Source organism: Thermomyces dupontii (assembly GCF_041956625.1).
Source record: "Thermomyces dupontii strain NRRL 2155 unplaced genomic scaffold VTN31scaffold_2, whole genome shotgun sequence".
In the NCBI taxonomy this organism is placed as follows: Eukaryota; Fungi; Ascomycota; class Eurotiomycetes; order Eurotiales; family Trichocomaceae; genus Thermomyces; species Thermomyces dupontii.
The window spans coordinates 2,556,477-2,577,653 of NW_027192308.1; the positions used below are offsets into that span (position 1 = coordinate 2,556,477).

Sequence of the window (21,177 nt, forward strand, 5' to 3'; positions counted from 1 at the left end):
TAAGTCACATGAACACATTGACCAGAACCCGCAGATCAACGCATTGATGGTGTAGGTAATAGATACCGGAAAGAAAGCTGACAAAATCACCCGAAATCGGACCCGCGGCTCTTTCACAACCGCCTGATGGTGGTCTCGCGTATAAACTTCTTGAATTCTGGGGTGCCAAAGTGGCTCCACCATTCAAACAGCATTGTCTTGCAGATGAGCTTGAACCATGGCGTGAACTTGTCGGGTTGTTCCAGCATGGGCTTGAGTTCGTCGGCAGTCACCCATTTGTAGTCACGAACTTCGTTAGGGTTGATGTTGAGATCCACATCGGCGCGGATGAAGAGAATGTAGTCGACTGGAGTGATTCGGAAAATCAGCATGCTGGAGCACTTGAAACACGAAAAGAATCGCATTTTGGGGTAGACTCACTCTCATGCTCTCCCCACTTCCCATCGCTTTCAGCAAGATAGTGAATTCGAGTCAGGAACTCAAACTTGTCCAACGGAACCTGCTCGGCCTTGATGCCCAATTCATGATTAAGCTTGCGCTGGGCGGCCCGCTTGACACCCTCGATGGCATCATCGAACTGAGCGCCGGTCTCTCCCGCAATCCCCAACGGGTGCGAACAGCAGGTGTTGGTCCAGAGGTCCGGGAAGGTGATTTTCTCAGACGCGCGCTGTTGCAGGAGGAGCCGGTTCTGCGAATCGAAGAGGAACACCGAGAAAGCTCTATGCAGCAGACCGCGGTTGATGTTTGACATCAAATGGCCTAAGATAAACAAACGACGCATCAGCCATCTGATCATGGGAACATAGTCGATCGTTGTTAAGAGAAATGGAAAAAGAAAAAAAAAACACGTACATGTCTTTTTGCTTGCACTGCCGATAGGATTATCGTTGTAGTCAAGCACGATACACACCTCATCCATTAGACGAACTTGTTCCTCATCGTAGCCCTTGAGATCACCGTCTTCTTTTGCGGAAGACGACTTGGCGGTGGGCAGGATGGAGCGCGCCAGCGAGGTGTCAACATCGGGGAAGAGCGTCGCGACATTCTCGGCCGTGATGCCCTCAGTGGCCGTGACTGTTGCTGTGCTGGACATTGCGGACGACGTAATTGGGATGTTCTGAGCTGAAAATGAGAAACAATTCTATCAACAAATCTCAATCCTGGAGCAACGCCTCGTGTTGAAGTTTGCGCGGTGGCTACCTTATCTACCCCTCCGAAGCTCGGACCTCCCCCGGGCTTAGGATAACTGCCGTACCCCTTTGTTAGGGCTTTCCTAAGTTGGGTATTTACTTTATTTTGTGGACAGATGCAGCACCTTTCCTGTGTCAAACCCTAGGTATTATTATTCACCCGCACATGGTATGGATTGTTTCCACTAGATTTGTCGCTTATTTCTTGCTGTGGGCATCTCAACAAGAATCTAAGTGTCTAAGCGCCGAGCTCAGCCTTGCTTTTCAATTGCGGTGCTCCCTCACTTGATGAAAAGTGAGGCAATCCGTCGACACTTCTCTCCAACTGCCGCTGATGAAGGCCGGAAGGGAACCATCGCCAGCTGGAATAAGAATTTCAGACTGCATTACAGCAACCAAGTATATCCACGAATCCTAAAGTAAGTACATATGCAATGAAGAAAATTGCGATAGAATAGTACTGCATTCACGTCTCTCTGCCCCAAGGCATAGTCCAATCACCCACTTTCAAACAGATCACTTGGGTGCTTCGGACAGTGTCTTGACCAAGTATGGACTGAGACACCCTTCTGCTACTTCCATCGCAAAGAATGAGGAAGACGAGCAATGGCTTTCACGTCTCAAGACTTTAGGCATGACACAAGAGGACGAGTTCAAGTTACTGACTTGCATTCACGTCTCTCCTGCCCAACGGCATAGTCCAATCACCCACTTTCAAACAGATCACTCCACACCATCACCATGTTGACCATGATAATAGACACATGGGAAGAGAGCAGGGTCATGTCCATTGTCCTGATTGAAGATGAGTACTCGCTTCCTTTGCTTTCCGTACAGGGCAACCATCCGCTTGATGTCTTTCAAGACACAGTCAGCCCTGGCCCTTCATAGATAACATGACAGACGCCTCACCGTATCAGGGTATCCTGGCGGGCATAGCTGCGCCCACATAGATCACAATGAAATTGCTTTTTGTCATTATGAATTTTCTGTTCCAGAGTCAATGTCAGCGAATTGTTCATCAAAGGAACTTTTGATTGAAACTCACGCTGAGGTAGTGTCGCTTCAAGTCCGTCTTCCGTGAAACCGACTTCCCGCACTTTTCGCAGACATAATGTTCTTTTTGGTGATTGGGATCATGCCGTTTGATATGCTCCCGACAGTTAGCACGTCTTGTGAACAGAAGCCCGCATATGTGGCACCGATATCCAAGCTTCGTCGGTGAATTTGATCGAGAGTGCTTCACCCTCTCAGGAAGGCTTTCTTGTGTACTAGTGTTGCTCACGAGCCGTTGCCGTCCGGGGTCATCAGGCCGCTGATTAGATGATCTTGTGTCGTAATTAGAGGAATCCGCAACGGGTGAAATACTGGACGGAGAACGCGTCGTGAATGTAAGATATCCAGGCATTCCTCTCCAAGAAGCATTCATGAGATGCATGGGAGGTGTGTCCGTAGAAGGCGGGTCTGCCACAAGATACATGTCTAATATGTCACCGTATCCCAGGTCGATATCCTCCGATCCTGAAGACTGGATGTAATGACCCGAGATGTCGACATTGACACGGGGAGTCTCGGGAAAATCTGTCGATGGTGCACTCAAAGGGGCGCTACTTTGGAATGGCGGATTTAATGACGCTGGAGAGAGTCCCATGCCATCAGATGGAGAGCCGATGCAACTTGATGTCGGCTGGGGGCATTGAAAGGGCCAATCTTGGGGCAAGAATAACACAGAACTGGAATGGTTTCCGCCACTGGAAATGGGGAGAGGAACATCGATGCCGTTGTGATCGTAATAGATCCCCAGCCCCAGACCTCGCGGGGTCAAGAAGTTCTCCCCATATGCCGAAGTATGCGGAAAGGAAGGAGAGAACCCTAACTCTTTCTCATCTGGAGCGGAGACCATTGGCGGTGTCGGTGTGCCCGTCATTGCGGTTCTGATATCGCGGCAGGTATCGACACTTGGCAATCTCGATCACTCGTAGTATGAGCTTCACTAACAACCTCGAAGAGAGCTTGTGATAACACTTCAACTTGAAGGAATTTGACCGGTATATATGAGAAATGAGCAATATCGCCCAAGTCGTGAGGGTTCACGCATCATGGACATGGTACCTGCCAAGTCATGGAAATGACTGGCAACGAACGTCCATGAAGTCAAGATCGCATCTGTAAGGTATGCATCCTCATGAGGGGTGATTGACTAGAGTTGACCAGAAGAGAGGTCGGACAAGGCAGACTTTGCAAAAAGGGGATTCATGGTCCAGCCATTACTTTGACGTCGGCCAAATAAGCGCGCTAGGGCTAACTACCTAGAGTTTAGCAGACCGATCAAGAGATCAAGAGGACCACGGAATCTTTAGTTCGGAGGATCGGAAAGGCCCGACTGGAGATGCCGGGTCTGTGAACAGGGGCCAGACGAGGGGACGTTAGTGTTATGCATGACCGGGACAAGGTACCGAATGGCATTGACAGGTGCAGTTTGCGTAGTATTGGGACTGCGTAAGCCATTGGGAAAGATTCTCATTAAGATTTGCAATGCAAAGAAATGTGGAGGAATAACGCCCAGGCGCCTAAAAGACCATTTCTGCAAGGAAGAATTGACAACGGGTGTCCTCTGGCAATCTGGCATCCATAAGGGTGGCAACTGGCAGGGCTTCAAATACAAGAAGCGGCTGTGCGAGTACACAGCCGCCGGACTTCTTCTGATCGTCGATCGCAAGACATAAGGACTGGACAGCCTGTCGATAAGAAATCCTCTACCTACGAGTGGTATGTAGTGGGACTTCTGCGTGCAGTGCATGGCCACGATAAACACATTCGAGGGGGTGTAGGAACAACACTCTCGTTGAGTAAACCCTGCTCGCGATGTATCTACAAGTACAGGGGCGCGCAACCACGATAAAGAGAAGGAATGAACGGTTTGTACCGAGGCTGTCTTCCAAAGACCAGGGCTAGCCGCCAGGCTCACCACTCGTGCGCTCCGCATGAGGACGACGGTGCGTGCAGATGAGCTGGCGGGATGTGGCATTTTCGGGAGACCAACCAACGGCCTTCGTTCCTGACCTAAGCGCCAAGGGCGTGCTTATGTAAGCAATTTACCTTCACGCCAAGAGGTCCACTCAAGAGCCTCCCGTCGGTCAACTCATCTTGATCTGTCGATGCTCTCATCTCTCTTCCAACCAATATCAATACTACCATGGGCCCCGTCCTCGCTCGGAACTCCATTTCCTGTTATGGATAGTGATAGTGAACCCGCAACGACTACTTTTCCGTAGCAGTGATCATCTCTTACGATGGGGCAGGGCTATTCTCTCACCACCCTGTCCGCAGGCGCGGCAGGGATCGATGTTCCCGAGCTCTCAGATCTTGTATACGAGAAGTCCTTGGGATCAGCGAGATTCATGAAGAGTATTCGAGCTCGACAGAGAAATGGCTTAGTTTTCGTCAAGGTTATCATGAAACCGTATCCGAGCATGAAGCTGGATCCCTACGTCAAGGAAATTATCCGTATGCAATGAGCAAGCCCATTTCCAACGGTGTGCCTCTGACTGTGATCTGCAGGCGAACGGGAGCTCCTGTCCGATGTTCCCAATGCACTGGCGTACCAGCGTATCCTAGAGACGAGCACCAGCGGGTACTTGATCCGACAGTACATCCATAGCTCATTATATGACCGGATAAGGTATGTCCTGTCCCCGAGCATTCAAGGGAGACGGGGACTGAGTTAACTGCGCAGTACGCGTCCGTTTCTGGAAGATATTGAGAAGAAATGGATTGCCTTCCAGCTGCTTTGTGCACTTCGGGACTGCCATGCGAAGGATATATTCCACGGGGACATCAAGACTGAGAATGTCTTGGTCAGCTCCTGGAACTGGCTTTACTTGACGGACTTTTCATCGTCTTTCAAACCAACATTTCTTCCGGAGGATAACCCGGCGGATTTCTCGTTCTACTTTGACACGTCTGGCCGGAGAACATGCTACCTGGCACCGGAGAGATTTCTGGTAGCCGGAGAAGACCCAGGAAACAGACAAGTCAACTGGGCCATGGATATCTTCAGTGCTGGATGTGTCATTGCAGAGCTCTTCTTGGAGGCTCCAATCTTCACATTGAGCCAACTGTACAAGTACCGGAAGGGAGAATATGATCCAGAACACAGTCATGTGTCGAAGATCGAAGACCGTGATGTTCGGGAGCTTGTATTGCATATGATTCAAATCGATCCAGAGTCAAGGTACTCCGCTGAGGAGTACCTTCGTTTCTGGAAGCAGAAGACTTTTCCGGAGTACTTTTACAGCTTTCTCCATCAATACATGTCTGTCATCACGGCTTCCGGCAGAACGCATATCGACGCGGAGACAGGGGAGATTGGCGAGTCAGACGACAGAATCGAGCGATTATATCTGGACTTCGACAAGATCTCTTATTTCTTAGGTTCAAGCTCGAAATCGACGATGGACGGATCGACATTGACAACGTCGCGACTGACAACTCGAGCTGTTCCGGTACATCTCGATCTTCCCAACTACCAGCATGAAGCTGTGAATCAGGCGCCGCAAGATGGCGCTTTGATTTTCCTCTCCGTTGTCGTTTCCAACCTACGCAATACTGCGAAAGCGTCAGCCCGTGTCAAAGCATGTGACCTTCTTCTTGCATTTGCGGGAAGAGTTCCGGACGAGGCTAAACTGGATCGAATCCTGCCGTACGTGATGATTTTGTTGAATGACCGCTCGGATATCGTCAAGGTAGCCGCAATCCGTACCTTGGCGCAGTTACTGTCAATGGTCCGAGTGGTTTCACCAGTCAATGCGTATCTTTTCCCGGAATACATCTTTCCCAGGCTCCAGTCCTTCATCGCAAATTCGCCTGCAAACCCTAGCGCCATGGTGCGTGCTGCGTATGCGTCGTCAATCGCGTCCTTGGCTCTGTCGTCGCTGCGATTCCTGGACTTGATTCAGGCCCTCAGAACGGATACGCGTCTCCCGTCTCTGCTTCCTGCTGGCAGGGATGCTGAATGGACCGAGGAAGCCACTTACCACAATCTTTACGATGTAGCCAAGGTCGACCTGCTGGACTATTTCGAGCAGCATACAAAGGCTCTCCTAACCGACCCCGATCCTTCGGTTCGCCGGGCATTTCTCGGCTCGGTGCCCGACCTTTGCGTATTTTTCGGAAATTCAAAGACAAACGAAGTGATTTTGAGCCACCTCAATACATACCTCAACGACAAGGACTGGATACTCCGGTGCGCCTTCTTTGAAACTGTGGTCGGAGTCGCCACATACGTAGGAAGCACCAGCTTAGAGGAGTTCCTCCTTCCACTATTGGTGCAGTCTCTGACAGATCCCGAGGAATTCGTTGTCGAGAGAGTCCTGCGCTCCCTGGCTGCCATGGCAGAGTTGGGCCTTTTCCAGCGATCTACAACCTGGGAACTGTTGCAGATCGTTGTGCGATTTGTAATCCATCCGAATTCATGGATTCGGGAAGCCGCCGTATCGTTCATCGTTTCCTCGTCGAGATTCTTGTCATTTGCAGACAAGCATTCGATCCTAACGCCCCTTATCAGGCCATATCTGAAAACCAGCATCACTGAAATCTCTGAAAGCGATATCCTTGACGCGCTCAAACGCCCGTTGCCAAAAAGTGTTTATGATATGGCTTTGGTATGGGCTTCGAAGGTGGAGAAAGGAATTTTCTGGAAGTCGGCAAGTCGAGACACGACATTCAGTTTGGGTGCTTCGGACAGTGTCTTGACCAAGTATGGACTGAGACACCCTTCTGCTACTTCCATCGCAAAGAATGAGGAAGACGAGCAATGGCTTTCACGTCTCAAGACTTTAGGCATGACACAAGAGGACGAGTTCAAGTTACTGACTCTCAGAGAGTACATCTGGAAAATATCTTTGCGAACGAACAAGAATGGCGATGTGTCTGATTCAGTACCTCTGAATGACATCGTCGTTTTGACTCAGTATGGCGTGACGCCGCAGACAATTTTCTTCGACAGGACTCCAATCGTGAAACAACGGAGAGCTTCAACTGAAAACGTGGATCGGACCGACCAAGGCGAGAGAAAGTTGCCCACAATCGCCGATGCATTGCTCGACGCCTCCACGACCATGGATGCGCCTCCTGGGCCAGATCAGAGCGCCCGACGGACGAAAACGCAGAAGGGACAGGAACCGGTGCCTGTACAGACAGCCGCGGATACTGTCCAGGCGGACTCTTCGATTGCGTCGAGATCAACCTCCCCAACGGTGCAAGCGGAGGACTCTCAACCGCCTATGGAACCTGGTCCAGAGGGCGAGAACAGGGTTTCCGACAGGGAAGATGGTCGTGGTGGACAACCGTATCGCGGGACTGGAAGCGATCGCTCTGGTGAACTCACCCCAACTGGGTCCACTACGGACGTCCGACGGAAGAGCAGTGCAATCAATCTCTTGAACCGCAAGGATACGTCGAAGGCATACGCGGAGACTGGCACGACGTCGACAAATGCTTTTGGAACTGTCGACATGCCACCGCAACGAGGAGCCTTGACGCCTTCTCCGATATCCAGTGCTAGGCATCGAGGGCAACCGCAACCAAGTTTTCAACAGTACAGCGTTGGGCACTCGTATAGCGGTAATGATCCGCGGATCTTGAAACTTCTCGACAATGTCTTTGCGGAAAACTACCCTACTGACCTTTTTGACCTGGGGCCGTTTGTCAAGGACGTCGACTCTCGTCGCCCCATCAAAAAGGCACATCAATACGAACCCGACAGACCATGGAGACCGGAAGGTGTTCTGGTTGCCATGTTTGGCGAGCACACAGGACCAATTAACCGGGTGGTCGCTGCGCCAGATCACGCATTCTTCGTGACTGCTTCCGATGACGGCACAGTTAAGGTGTGGGATACGACCCGTCTGGAGAAGAGTCTGACACCAAGATCGCGTCAAACCCACCGCCATGCACCCGGCACTAAAGTGAAGTCCTTGACGTTTGTCGAGAACACCTATACATTCGTTAGCGGCTCCACTGATGGAGCCATTCATGCCGTGAAGGTTGAGTGCCACAACGTGAACGGCACCATGTGCTATGCGAAGCCGAGAATCGTTCGGCAGTATCAGTTGCCAGTAGGAGATGACGGGCGGGCGGAGTATGCCACTTGGATGGAACATTTCCGGTCTGAGGCCCAGTCAACACTGCTAATCGCAACGAATACGTGCCGCATTTTGGCTCTCGACATGAAGACAATGCTTCCAGTATATTCCTTCCAGAATCCGGTTCACCACGGTACGCCCACAGTTTTCTGTTGCGACCGTAAGCACACCTGGCTTTTGATCGGCACCTCGCACGGGATACTGGATCTGTGGGATCTCCGCTTTCGCGTGCGATTGAAGGCTTGGGGGCTTCCCGGTGCTACAGCTGTCCACCGATTGCAGGTACATCCGACAAAAGGTCGAGGCCGCTGGGTCTGCGTGGCCGGTGGTGGACAAGTCAGCGAAGTAACAGTTTGGGACATTCAAAAGACTCAATGTCGGGAAGTATATCGTTCTCCAGCGCCCGCAACGACCAGCATGAATTCTCCCGGCAGCACGACCAGTGGGCAACCTCGTTCGACGGCGAATAATCTGGTCGTCATGAACACGATGTCCAAGGGTTACGAGCCATGGCGGGTAGACGAAGATCGGCCTGAGGGCATGCTTAGTCGCTTTGCCAACGCCTCGTCAGCCGCCGTGGAATCGGGCCTCAATGGGTCCTTGAGCCCAGCGGCCAGCGGCGACCGCACCGGCATCTGCGCGATGGTTGCCGGGTACGATATGCCGGAGAGCGGCAGAGAAAGCGCCAAATTCGGATTCATCATCTCCGCGGGATCAGACCGCAAGATTCGGTTCTGGGATCTCGCGCGGCCGGAGACGTCCTCAATCATCAGCGGTCTGGACTCGGGGGTAGATGGCGTTGTTGTGAAGCCCCGATATGAAACGGTGCAGCCCACGCCGTCGTTGACGGTCACCATGGAACACGCACCCACCATGAGCAGCGGCAGTGGGCGTGGTGGAAGCGGCGGCACGAAAAAGGGCAGCAGCGGTTCTGGCCCGGCCCGACCACCACGAAGTACTATCATAAGTCAGCAGCAGCAGCAGTTGCTCAAGAGCCATCTGGATACCATCATGGACGTGGCCCTACTGCGCGTGCCGTACGGGATGACGGTCAGTGTAGATCGAGCAGGGATGATTTACGTGTTTCGATGACTGCGTACACGAGTACGGTTTGGAAGAATTCTAGAATCGTAGCTTGGGCTGGCGTTGATGAGCGATCTTGATGTCGATTCAGTTCCATGGGACCATGTAGTTTTGAATGTAATCAATCACCATTTCATGACTGCACTTGAGAGTTGGAGATGAGTATTATCACACACGCTTTGCAGATGAGAATAATATATATACATCGCGGTCCCCTTCTTGTAAATGTTCTGTCCGTTGTGCCAAGGAGTCCTACTTCGAGCCGAGGCCTTTTTCTTTTTCTTTTTTTTTTTTTTTTCCCTTTCGAACCTTATTACCACCAACTCTTCGCAGCAGCATGAGAGTTGTTGTTGCCTCTTTCACTGGCAGAAAACCGCCGACAGTCATGGTTACTGACAAGAAATCATATCTTTACCCCTAGTCTAGTTAGCTACCTAACCTACTGAATTAATAAGCCCTCCCGGAGGAAAAAGGGCCAGCTCCGCAATTTAAACGCGTCATTCATATCGATCACGTCTGGCACGATCTCAGATCCACATTTGACGATCTGATCTGGAGGCCACAATGATGTCCTCGATATGCAGGGATCTAGACGTTCGCAATTTCCGACTGATACATTTCCTTGAATCTTAGATCCAAGATCGATGACCAAAGGCCGAAGGTGGATCGGATCTGGCATCGAGTACGGAGTACTCCGTACTCGTCAGTCCAATAGTCTATGGTACATATTAGTTTTCCAGCCTCGCTTTTCGTTGTTTGCTCCAAGAGCTGTTGGCGCTTAAGGCCAAAAAAAAGCCAGAGACGCAATATTAATCGATGCGCATTCCATGAAATCCTGCGTCAGCCGCATGCATGGTGGAGATTCAGGAACGAGTCGACGAATATGCAGCCATGCGGCCTATAGGTAGGTAGGTAAATGACAACAACGGAGCTCAGTTAGCCGACCAAAGTAAGTTACCAATCGATCGGGGTGGAGCATTGAGACAAGTTGAGAGCAGATGTACATTTGTACATACAGACCTCCGGCGGCTGGTTGCCGAATGGCGATGCTTGATTCCGGTTTGTGTCGCGCACAAAATGCGAGACATACTCCGTACTCTTATCAGGCCCGCAGGACGGAGGATGTGGGCAAGTTGAAGGAGTGGAGGATCATAAACTCTAAAATCGACGGCGCAGGTCGCCACAGAGCGAGATCGGAGTTGGTGAAATGGAAATGGCTATGGACACTGACATCATGACTCGGAGAATTGCATGATTACTGACGATGAGTGCGGAGTACTTCACACGAGAAAGTTGACAGAATCCAAAGTGCGATAGTTACCAGATTTCAAGATTTTGTTGAATGGTGATTGAAACCTGGAGGACCTCGGAGCAACCACACAACTCGCAAGTCGAGGCGATCTAGCCTGATTGAGTTGGACCGAGTTACAGTATGAGGTTATTGAGTTATCTTGGCAAAGTTGGAAAAGCAGCTGACTAATCATGGATAACTTGCGTGCTGTGATATTATGCAGAACAACTGTAACCTAACCGAGTTCACTAACCAAAAGAAAAAATTAGTTCGTTTTGCAGCTCGGCTGAACAAAGTTCCGAGCTCGGGCCTTGTCCCAGGTTCGCGGATTCTGCATCACCCTGAATAAACAATGGTCATCAACCTCCGGCCATTGTTCATCAAAATTCATCAGAATCCGGAGTACTGTGCTGAATCAGAAATTGCAAAGTCAACCAGCCAACGTTCGATGGATCCCGGCATCGACCAGGGTCGTCCATCGTGTCGTGCGGACTGTATTAACTCGTAGTGGACAACAGCTCGGAAACCACAGACAAAAAAACTAAAAAAGAGAACCTGCTCGCACGGCCCCAACTCTCTCCCCCCACGCATTGCAAGCAGCCAAGCACCATTCTCAGTGAGCCAAAATCAGTGGCCTGGAAAGCTCATTGTACCTGACTAACTCCAGCCGGGCCGACTAGGGGACCCAGTCGCCACGAGCAGCGGCGGCATGACATTGGCTTTTGGCTAGGCATGCCTCCGCAGCTTGTCCCCCGATCATTTCTAGCGCACGTTTTAGCACTCTTTTAGGGTCTAGGCAATGTATATGCGTGCCCCTGCACGACTCTCCACTGTCAATGAGCCATCGAATCTGAAGCCGATTGGTGGTGGAAACTGGAACGCCCCTAATTCCAAAGCATCCCCTGAAGGCTCCATTGCCATGCCCTAATCAAGTCTTGACTTTGCTCCGCCGTCTCTCCCTCTCCTCCTCTTCCCCTTTTCCTTCGTTCCCTGCGCTCGCCTGTCTCTCGTTGTCCTCCGCTCGCTCTCTTTTCCTCTCCTTTCCTTGCACCCACCCCCCTCGGTGTCCTGGGCGACGTCCGCGACCTCTCAGAAGCTCCTTTCCCCCGCCAAAACTCATCCAGGAGATGTGTATCGTGTCGCGCTGGAAGTGATTTGCCTGGGCCCCTGGCACCCTCCCGTCTCTTCCGAGAAGAGGAATCAGTCTCCTCGTCCTGGTATCGTTCTTTCGTTACCGACTCTGTGGCCATTGTGCCCCTGTGTGTTCCCGATCAAGGGCCCCCCTCCCAAGTTGGCGTGTGCAACCGGATTGCAGCATTGTTGTAGCCATTGCCTGGCGGATCTGTTCCTTTTTCGGTCCTGACGTCGTCTCCAATTCCCTCGGAGCCACCCCCAAACACTGGATCTTCGCTGCCCATCGCGTGCGGAAATGGCTCCCTCTCTGAGAGATCACTCGTCCTTTGTCCGGCCGTCGACTCGGGACCGGCCGGTGACGCGCGACCAGGGAGACAACTCGCTCGTCATCCCCAGTCGGACGTCATCGTTGCACTCCCGCATCACACAACCCATTCCGTCGACGCTGAATCTGAAGCAGACTCAGCGAACACCAAAGACCCTCACCCATGCCTACATGGTCTGTGGCGTTGGCCGAGAGCCATCACAATGGGTGAAGGCCCCTCCGCCCCCTCAGGGCAAGATCCAGCACATGAAGGGCGCCATTCCCCAGTTTTGGTTGCCCGAAATCCTCGGCAGCAGTCCTCGCCTTGAGCAGGACAATGAGATTGCGCGAGAGCTGCATGCCGCAATGCGGGTAAGTGTGTGTTGAGTCATCGAATTCTGGCCATCTTCTAATGCACCGCCGCAGGCTTGCTTCCCCCATGATGTGGAAATCTGCACCGGCAAGACGCAGCCTCACTGTGCTCATCATTCCTTTGTCCTCCAGCAGGACTCCTCGCACACCCTGTATGGGATTGCTCTTCGAGTCTGGTCTCGGGCGGACGAGAAACGAGCCGAGACCATTCGCGATCTACGTCGAAAGACCGAACCCGACTTCTTCGACAACCCGGATGAGACCTATTGGATCCCCTACTGTCTGAGTTTCCTGTCACGGTACCCGCTCTACGATCTGCTTGGAGACTACCTCCGAGGGATGTGGATTCACTGGAACAAGGCCACGAACCTCTTCCATGCGGAAGAAGTCTCCCGGATCCTGAGCTTTCCCGCCCCGCGGTTGAATGATCTGGTCCGCATCGACATGAAGGACTATGCCCTCTGCTACCAATTCCCGTCATCGCCCACCGGATTCCAGAACTTCGCAATGTGGCCACTTTTCCACTGCTTGTCCATCCCCAACATCGTCGGCGTCATCGAAGCGGCCGTGTCGCCGACTCGCCGGATTATCTTCATCAGCCACTACCCTGCGATGCTCACCATCGCCGCTGAAACCATCCGCTTCTGCGTACGCGTGTACGAGTGGAGTGGCTTGTATGTTCCGGTCGTGCATGCCCGTCATGCCAAGGAGCTTGTCGAGGAGCCTGGCCCGTACATACTGGGTATCACGGCGGAGTGCCGTTCTCTGTTCACGGCGCCGCCCGACGCCCTAGTTGTCGATCTGGACCGCAACTTCGTTCTTACCTCCCAGCCTCCGAACGTTTTGACATCCAAGCAGCGCACAAAGTTCATCACCCGTTTGACCCAGGCCCTGAATGGTGAAGTGACCCCGTCTGGTGTCCCCCAGCATCTTCGGTCCGCTTATGCAGGCGGCAAGTTGGTTCCGGCGGGCCAGATCATCGTCATGAAGGGCGAGGTGGAATGCATCGAGGATCCCGCCTGGTGGAACCAAGATGCGGTGATGAGCGTCATGGATCATGTCTGCGAGAAACTCGGTCGGAATACCGGCGTGAAGGCGCTGTTTGGCGGCTCGGTCAAGAAGCCTCTTATGACCAAGGTCTCCATGCGGCACCTGAACGAAATCATTCGCGAGCGCAACCAGTATTCGCGCGACGCGATGGAGGCATGGCAAGATTTCATCAACCTCAAGGGTCGCATGGACACCGAGATTTCGAAGGTCACGAAGCGGAACAACTTCTTGGTGGAGGAATTGGAGACCTGGAAGCAGCAGTTCCTCAAGTTCCAGGCCTTTGCGGAGCAGCTCACCAAGGAGACGTCCGAGCTTAAGGTCAAGATCGAGAACCACAAGCGCGAAAACCGCCGCCTTACTGCGCTCATTGACCAGCAGAAGGACGATCTGGCTCGCCTTACGATGCGTCTCTCTGGCACCGAGAAGCAGCGTGACGATGCTTTGGAGGCTCTGGTTCTCCAGCAAGAAATTGCAGAAGAACTGGAGCGCGAACGGAAGCGCAACCAGAAGGAGATCCAGTCCCTGCAGCACGCCACAGCAACACTCACTCGCCAGCGCGACGAGGCTCAGCGGATTGTGGTGCATCTGCGGAGTCTGATCGAAGGCCAGACGCATCACATGGAGCACATCATCCGGAACCTGGCCACGCCGAGCGACCTCAGTGACTACATGGAGCAATATGACGAGAACGCAGAAGAGTCGTCGGAGTCAGGCCGGCGTTCCGTCACGGGAAGCCCACGACCTTTCCGCCGACTTTCTCGCCAGTCATCCCGCACTCGCATGTTCGGTGTCCGAAGCGGCAGCAGCCTCGGTGACCACTCAAGTAATGATGCGGATGACAAGCAGCAGCGACGCTTATCCCAGCTCAGCATGCCGGACGTCGCGGATCGGTATCTCAAGGATAAGACTGATTCCATTGCGGCCATCATCCGCAACATCAGCGAGCAGTGCGCGGCTGCCGTGGAAGGCCTTCATCTCGCCCAAAGTGCGGAGGAAGAGGATCCGGATACTTCTCGCGCCGATGGTAGCACTCTGGCTCCTTCGGAAGATGGCCGCGAGACGTCGTCGCGGGACGACAATAGCGAGACGGGCGAGACCAACCGGTCCAGCATCCCGCCAACTCCGGATCTCGTTCACAACCGCTCGAGCACTTCCATGTCGATGTTGAGCAACTCGACCATCACCGAGCGGTCTAGCCAGCAGTACTCGCCGGGCGACATCCCGACCAAGATCGTCGAGGATGATGATGAGCATGCCCACGAGGAGGACCAGCAGACGCAGGCCCAAACGGTCTCGAAGCAACCGAGCCAGGAGATCGTAGCACCCACCGCAGCTCGGATCGTTTCCTAAGTGCGGGCGGGCAGCAGCCTGAGCGATGCGAGGTCTGACGAGTTTTTTTTTTTGGGAAGTGGCCAGCAAATCCAGAACCCGAATCGACAGTTTCGGGGATTTTGTGAGAAGGTACCTCGATATCTTGCTTTGGTTTCGATCGGCGCTATCCTGTGGTCTATACTATGTTTTATTCCCCCTTGTCACTTAGTTTTGGTTTATTTACCCGACTCTATTGAGTCACTGTCCGTTTTACATGTACCGGTGCTTTTGGTTTGGAATCGCTCCTTTGTATGATTCTCTTTGTGTTCCTTTCGATCGATGACTCTTGGATAGTCAATTCGACTTGATTCGGCTACCCAGTATGTGTTTGGAAGTAAACGGTGGATTCAATTTGGGGAAGAGACAAAGTGATGAGGCGTGGTACATGGTTGAAGCCTCTTCAGAGCATACGTGCGTTACCTCTTCCCTCCCGTAGAGACGTGGAAATGCTCCTCAGCTCAATACCGTACGGGCATAGGTATCTGGTCAGATCCCTCAAGGAGATTTTAGGGCTTCGTGCTTTGGCAATGCATGCATGACATAAGCAAGCGGGGAAAAAAAAAAAAAGCCTCGGCTTAACGCCGATGGCCAACGGCAGATGCCAGTTCTAAACGCGGCAGGCTGTCCGAATGAATGATTTAAAGCGCTCAGTCCGAAGTCCTGTTTACTATTACTAGGTATTGCATTTACAAGTACATACAAGTTGTCCTTGAGTTCATTTGATAATTTCCATGTCTCCTTTCCGCACTTGTTCTGGATCGCTCTAGACTGGACTAGCAAATCATGACATCCGCACCCAAACGGCGTCTCCAAGCCCTGAGTCAACAGTTGGTCGAGGGTATTCCTGATGCTGGCATGTTCGAGGACATCCCCCGGATTCGACAGGTTGCCTCGGACTCTGTAGGACCGTACGCGAATACAGTCGTATCTGAATCTCTTTTTTCTTCTTGCAATCGTTGCTGATTCGGCGAAATAGGAGAGTCAAGGATAAGGTTGTGATTGTTACTGGTGCGTTTTGAGAAACCTACGAGCTACTACTATGGAGCTCTTCCATCGGAAGCTCATTCTGACATGTTCCATGCATAGGGGCAAACTCACCCATTGGCATCGGACGGGCAAGCGCCCATCAATTCGCCCGCAATGGCGCCAGGGCCGTCTACCTCTGTGACGCGGACGCATCTCATCTGGAGACCCATAAGAGGGAGATCGAGTCGCTCTACCCGGGCGTCGATGTGCATATTCGTCAATTCGATGCCAGTGACGAACCTTCCGTCAAGGCTGTCGTGGATGATACCATCAATCGGTACGGTCGGCTGGACATCATGTTCGCCAATGCGGGCATCGTCGGCCATCCGACAATCTTCACGGAGATTGACTCGGATGAGTTCATGAATACGATGAAGGTCAATGCTTTGAGGTACGATTATCCCTCATCTTCAACCTTTCACCAACTCTGGCTCGGCTGGCTTACGGCTTTGTCTAGCGTATTCCTCGCCGTCAAGTATGCTGCTCCAGCGATGCAAGTCACCTCTGCGTCGAAACCGTATCCTTCGGGCTCCATCATCTGCACGGCCTCGGTAGCCGGCCTCCGCTCCAATGCCGGCTCCACCGATTACTCCGCATCCAAAGCCGCGATCATCAGCATCGCCCAGACCGCTTGCTTCCAACTGACGGGCACGGGTGTCCGAGTGAATGCCGTATGCCCGGGCGTCATCGAAACAGGCATGACAAAGGTCATGTACGATAACGCGCGTGCTCGCGGAACGGAGAAGAAGATTGGGCAATTGAATCCTCTTCGTCGAGGAGCTGTGGCGGATGAAGTCGCTCGCGTGGTTCTGTTCCTGGGAAGCGATGAGAGCAGCTATATCAATGGTCAAGCCGTGCCTGTCTGTGGAGGACTCAGCGCCGGGCATCCGTTTGTCCCTGGGAAGTTGGCGTGAGATATCCTTATGTCAGGCTCATTCCTGATTCATAGGACCGAGAATTCGTCTGATCTTCGTTTCATTGAGTACGATAGTAGTACTTAGTATTTGTAATCTAGTAGCAGGTCAGGGCGGAATCAATTGGAAGAAGAGAGAAGATTGTCCTCTGAAGTTCGACTCTGAAGTTTCAACCCGACTCGAAGCCTGAAAGAAAGCCGGTCTCGAGAGGTACTCCGTACATCGTTCATAAAATGGTGGTCCACGGGGCTTATCAAACCCATGGTTCTCACGTGACCAGAACGCACGTCATGATGATTGGTGGAGGCCTGCATTGGGCTGCAGCAAGCAAATCCAAGCCTGGATCGTCACCATTCAGTTGGGCCAACGCATCATACATATCCAGAATCCCGCCCCTCTCAAAGAGAATAAGAAAAGAATAAAAAAAAAAAAAAAGCAAAAAATCAAGCGTCATCATTTGCCGATCCCAAACCATGCTTCTTCTTCGTCCTGTTCTGCCATGCTCCCCGCGTTCGCCATGATCCACCTCGGCGCATCACGTGCTGCACATTCCGTCATCTGTTAGTGTTAGGGTTGCGTGTCGCGTCTCTCCAAAAGATTCATATCGCCGAACCTCGTGTGTATCCTGCTCTGGAGCCCTTGATGCGGTCCTTATCCCCTTCTTCTTCCAACTGGGTGTGCACGCCATACGAGTCATGGCGGACGCCGCACGTGCAGCAGCATCACAACGCCGTTCCTCGTCGCAGACGTCATCTTCCTCGCGCAGAAGTCAGACCATTAGATCCGCCCGGTCGAAACCGCACAAACATCACTCCACGTCATCCTCCAATACAACCACGACAACCACCGCGGCAGATCTGACCTCGTTCCCGTCGCTGTCTCCCGACGCGTCTCCGGAAGGGTTCCGCGGCCAGCCCGCCTTGAACCATGCGCTCAGTCAAGCCTTGTTAGCTGAGGGCGGCACCGAGAGCGACAGCGCGCGCGAGATCCGGCGCAGTCGCCAGGAGACGCTGGATAAGTTGACCGCGAACTTGTCGCTGAATTGCGGGCGAGCGGCCCTATTCGATGACTCGGTCTCTACCGCTGATGTCCCCGGCGCATTGCATCTGGCCGACGATGCGCATATTCAGCGCCTGATTGAGCGCAACGGCGCGGTCAAACTGGTCAGACAATTTGCGCGCGATCTCGCACTGCGAGATGCCGAGATCTCGAAGTTGCGTCGGCGGGCCGATGCTCGGGAGAGAGAACTCAAGCGGATGCTACGCGAGGTATCCGTCTCCAGCCAGGATATCGAGCGTCGTTTGCAGGAACTGGACAACACATTGAGATCCGGCTCGCATGACGGCGAGAACGGGAGCCCGCGCACGTCTTCGACTCTCAATGGACTGATGGGTCAAGCGATGCTGGATCCGGTGGGGAAATCCGAGTGGGCAGACTTCCAATCGTCCACCTTCCTGGCCCAAAACGAGACTGACGCCAAGTCGGGAGCCTCGAGCAATGGTTCCGGTCCGGGGAACAAGCGGACATCGCGCTCGTGGCAAGATTACTTCTTCGGAAGCACCAATACCAGCCGCAAAACCAGTCGGGCAAGCAGCATAGTCGGTGACGTCGACTCACCTGGCGAAGAAGTTGGTCAGACTGCTCCTGGGACGGACAGCCGTCGCCGGAAACCTTTAGATGGTGACGTCTTTCAGCCGCCTCAGAGCAGGTCAGAGTCTCCCGTGGGATTATCTCACCGGAAAGATGGCGCAGATGATGCCAGCATCCATTCACGCAAGTCGACGAGTTCCATCGCGTCCTGGACCGTGAGGCTGTTTGCAGGCAACGGGCAGGCGAGGAATTCCGTCGCTACAAGCAACAGAGCTTCCAGCCAAACGCCATCCGCTGTACAAGACAGAACCAGGAGAGACACTGGTACGTTGACACCCTCGTCCTCCAAGGGTGGCCTGTCTGCAGTAGCGGCGTTGAAGCGCATCAATAGCTCCACGGGCGTCAGCACTCTTCCAGACAGGCCGTCTGCTTCGGGCGGCGCAACCAGGCAACGCCGCGCCCCAGCCGGGAGCATCTCTCATGGACCGAATCCGGACCGAAATCCGGAGAGTGTTGCCACCAATCTTGGCCCGGTCGAGATGGATGCCATTCTCCCCATGGAATCGCGGCCTCCCACTATTACTCACATCTACGATGACGATAAATCGGACGAACTGCTCACCGATCGGTTCGGTTTCATATACGACCAGCGCCGGAGGAAGAGGCAAAAGGAGCCCATTGTGCTGAAAAATAAAGCGAATCGGTCAAGCATGGCAGAAACCATCAGCAGCTACCGTAGTGAGGAGTTTCCCGACGAAGAAGGCGGGTTGGAGGACCGCAATGTTGACGGTCCTTCCACGACTCGATCAGCAACGCTTGCGTCTTTCGACGATGGCGAGCCTGACGCACCTCCTCCAAAGCGTTGGCAGGATTACCTACGCATCGCCACCAATCCAACTGAGCTGCTGTCGCACACGCCTTCTGCGGCGCCCATCGTCAGAATCACCGCGGATGAAGATGTGAAGAAGGCAAACTCCTCCATTGCCGTTGACAAATCTGGAGGGCCCTGTGTCAGTTCCAATACTCGGCCGACATCATCTACGTCAGCCGTCGTCGCAGATTCCCCAGAGTTCGCCGGGTCAAGTAATCCGGCCCGGCACGCGAGTACTGGTGCTACGTCGAGCGAGCAGGAGCCAGTAAAAATGCTTTTGGAGCAGCTGACTGAACTACATGACAACCTTCAGCGCGAACGAACAAAGAGGTGGAATGAATTCCTTCGCAAGGTTCGCGCTGAACGACGACGAGAAGGTGAAGCGGCTGCAGCGATGGATCCTGACCGTGCCAACCTGTCACTTGCCATGCCGGAGGTGTCACTCGCCGACGGCGAAGTGGTTGGCATCGCAGGATTGGGTAATAAAGGCAAGGTTGGCCGGAACAAGTGGCGCGAGTTCCGGTCCTTGGTTCTGGGAGGCATTCCAGTAGCTCATCGTGCCAAAATCTGGGCGGAGTGTACCGGCGCTTCGGCAATGCGTATTCCCGGTTACTATGATGAGCTGGTCAATGGGGTTGGCGCTGCCAAAGTCGACGAGGAGATCGTCGCCCAGATTGACATGGATATCCACCGCACGCTGACAGACAACGTGTTTTTTCGGAAGGGGCCTGGAGTCGCCAAGCTGAGGGAAGTTCTCCTGGCCTACTCACGCCGCAATCCCGAGGTCGGATATTGCCAGGGCATGAATCTGATTGCTGCCTCGCTTTTATTAATCATGCCGACTGCGGAAGATGCTTTCTGGCTCCTGGCTTCGATGATTGAGAACATCCTGCCTCAGCATTACTATGATCACGGGCTGCTTGCTTCTCGCGCCGATCAACATGTTCTCAGACAATACATCAGAGAAATCCTCCCCAGGCTCTCTGCGCACCTGGACAACTTGGGAGTTGAGCTGGAGGCGTTGACCTTTCAATGGTTTCTGTCTGTGTTCACCGACTGTCTTTCTGCCGAGGCCTTGTATCGAGTCTGGGATGTGGTTCTCTGCCTCAACGCTACCAGCACGCCGCAAAGAGGGACTCCAGCTACTGCCTCCAAGGATGGGACCAGAAATGGCAGCTCAAGCAAGCAAAGCGATGACACGACAGTGTCGAGCGGCTCCGGAAGCACATTTCTGTTCCAAGTGGCTCTTGCTTTGCTCAAACTAAACGAGCCGCAGTTGCTCGCCTGCTCGAATTCGGCAGCGGTTTACACCTACGTCAACCATCAAATGACAAACCACGCCATCAGCATCGACGGCCTCATTCAGGCGAGTGAGGCGCTGAGGAACGTCGTGCGCAGAGAGGACATTGTCGCTCGTCGCGCAGAAACCATTCGTTGGATGCAGAATGGCCATACCGGGTCCAACGGTCACGACGCTGCTTCTTCCAATTGATCCTGACGGAGTTTCGCTCTCTCTCTCTCTTTTTTTTCTTTTTTCCCCTTTTTTTCGTTATGATTAAACGTCGTTCTTTGTGCATTTGGTTGAAGACCATTACAGAGATACCCACTCCTTTTGATAGACATTTTTTCCTTGGGCATTAGGTATGTTGGCAGTTTGAGCGCTTTGTCAAGACATTTTTTAGCAGTTGGTGTAGGTTAATAGCGTTGTATGGGAATGTGATTCAGTCTTCAATCGAGTCATCAACAAGTAATTCTCCGTACCTTGAGTTCAATGTGCCATCTAAAAGGTCAACTGGCTTAGCTCGCACACCGAATGACTGCCCGATTGGGAAAAGT

At 53.0% G+C, this 21,177-nt stretch overlaps 6 protein-coding genes across 6 annotated transcripts; 4 read left to right on the plus strand and 2 right to left on the minus strand.

The window, feature by feature from the left end:
• Positions 1–113: 113 nt before the first annotated feature.
• VTN31DRAFT_3321 (uncharacterized protein) lies at positions 114–1,093 on the minus strand (the record flags this gene model as incomplete). Its single annotated transcript, XM_069403588.1, has 3 exons — positions 114–346; positions 421–759; positions 853–1,093. The coding sequence occupies 3 exons, from the start codon at positions 1,091–1,093 to the stop codon at positions 114–116; spliced, it is 813 nt and encodes a 270-aa protein (XP_069262754.1).
• Positions 1,094–2,098: 1,005 nt separating this feature from the next.
• Positions 2,099–2,841, minus strand: VTN31DRAFT_3322 (uncharacterized protein; the record flags this gene model as incomplete). Its single annotated transcript, XM_069403589.1, has 2 exons — positions 2,099–2,179; positions 2,239–2,841. The coding sequence occupies 2 exons, from the start codon at positions 2,839–2,841 to the stop codon at positions 2,099–2,101; spliced, it is 684 nt and encodes a 227-aa protein (XP_069262755.1).
• A 1,642-nt stretch (positions 2,842–4,483) lies between these two features.
• VTN31DRAFT_3323 (uncharacterized protein) lies at positions 4,484–9,427 on the plus strand (the record flags this gene model as incomplete). The annotated part of the gene is made up of 3 exons (XM_069403590.1): positions 4,484–4,697; positions 4,752–4,872; positions 4,927–9,427. 3 exons carry the CDS (start codon positions 4,484–4,486, stop codon positions 9,425–9,427), a joined length of 4,836 nt encoding a protein of 1,611 aa, XP_069262756.1.
• Positions 9,428–12,138: 2,711 nt separating this feature from the next.
• Positions 12,139–14,919, plus strand: VTN31DRAFT_3324 (uncharacterized protein; the record flags this gene model as incomplete). The annotated part of the gene is made up of 2 exons (XM_069403591.1): positions 12,139–12,519; positions 12,574–14,919. The coding sequence occupies 2 exons, from the start codon at positions 12,139–12,141 to the stop codon at positions 14,917–14,919; spliced, it is 2,727 nt and encodes a 908-aa protein (XP_069262757.1).
• An 804-nt stretch (positions 14,920–15,723) lies between these two features.
• VTN31DRAFT_3325 (uncharacterized protein) lies at positions 15,724–16,880 on the plus strand (the record flags this gene model as incomplete). The annotated part of the gene is made up of 4 exons (XM_069403592.1): positions 15,724–15,848; positions 15,917–15,948; positions 16,027–16,357; positions 16,424–16,880. 4 exons carry the CDS (start codon positions 15,724–15,726, stop codon positions 16,878–16,880), a joined length of 945 nt encoding a protein of 314 aa, XP_069262758.1.
• Positions 16,881–17,575: 695 nt separating this feature from the next.
• VTN31DRAFT_3326 (uncharacterized protein) lies at positions 17,576–20,833 on the plus strand (the record flags this gene model as incomplete). The annotated part of the gene is made up of 1 exon (XM_069403593.1): positions 17,576–20,833. The coding sequence occupies one exon, from the start codon at positions 17,576–17,578 to the stop codon at positions 20,831–20,833; it is 3,258 nt and encodes a 1,085-aa protein (XP_069262759.1).
• Between the last annotated feature and the right edge of the window lie 344 nt (positions 20,834–21,177).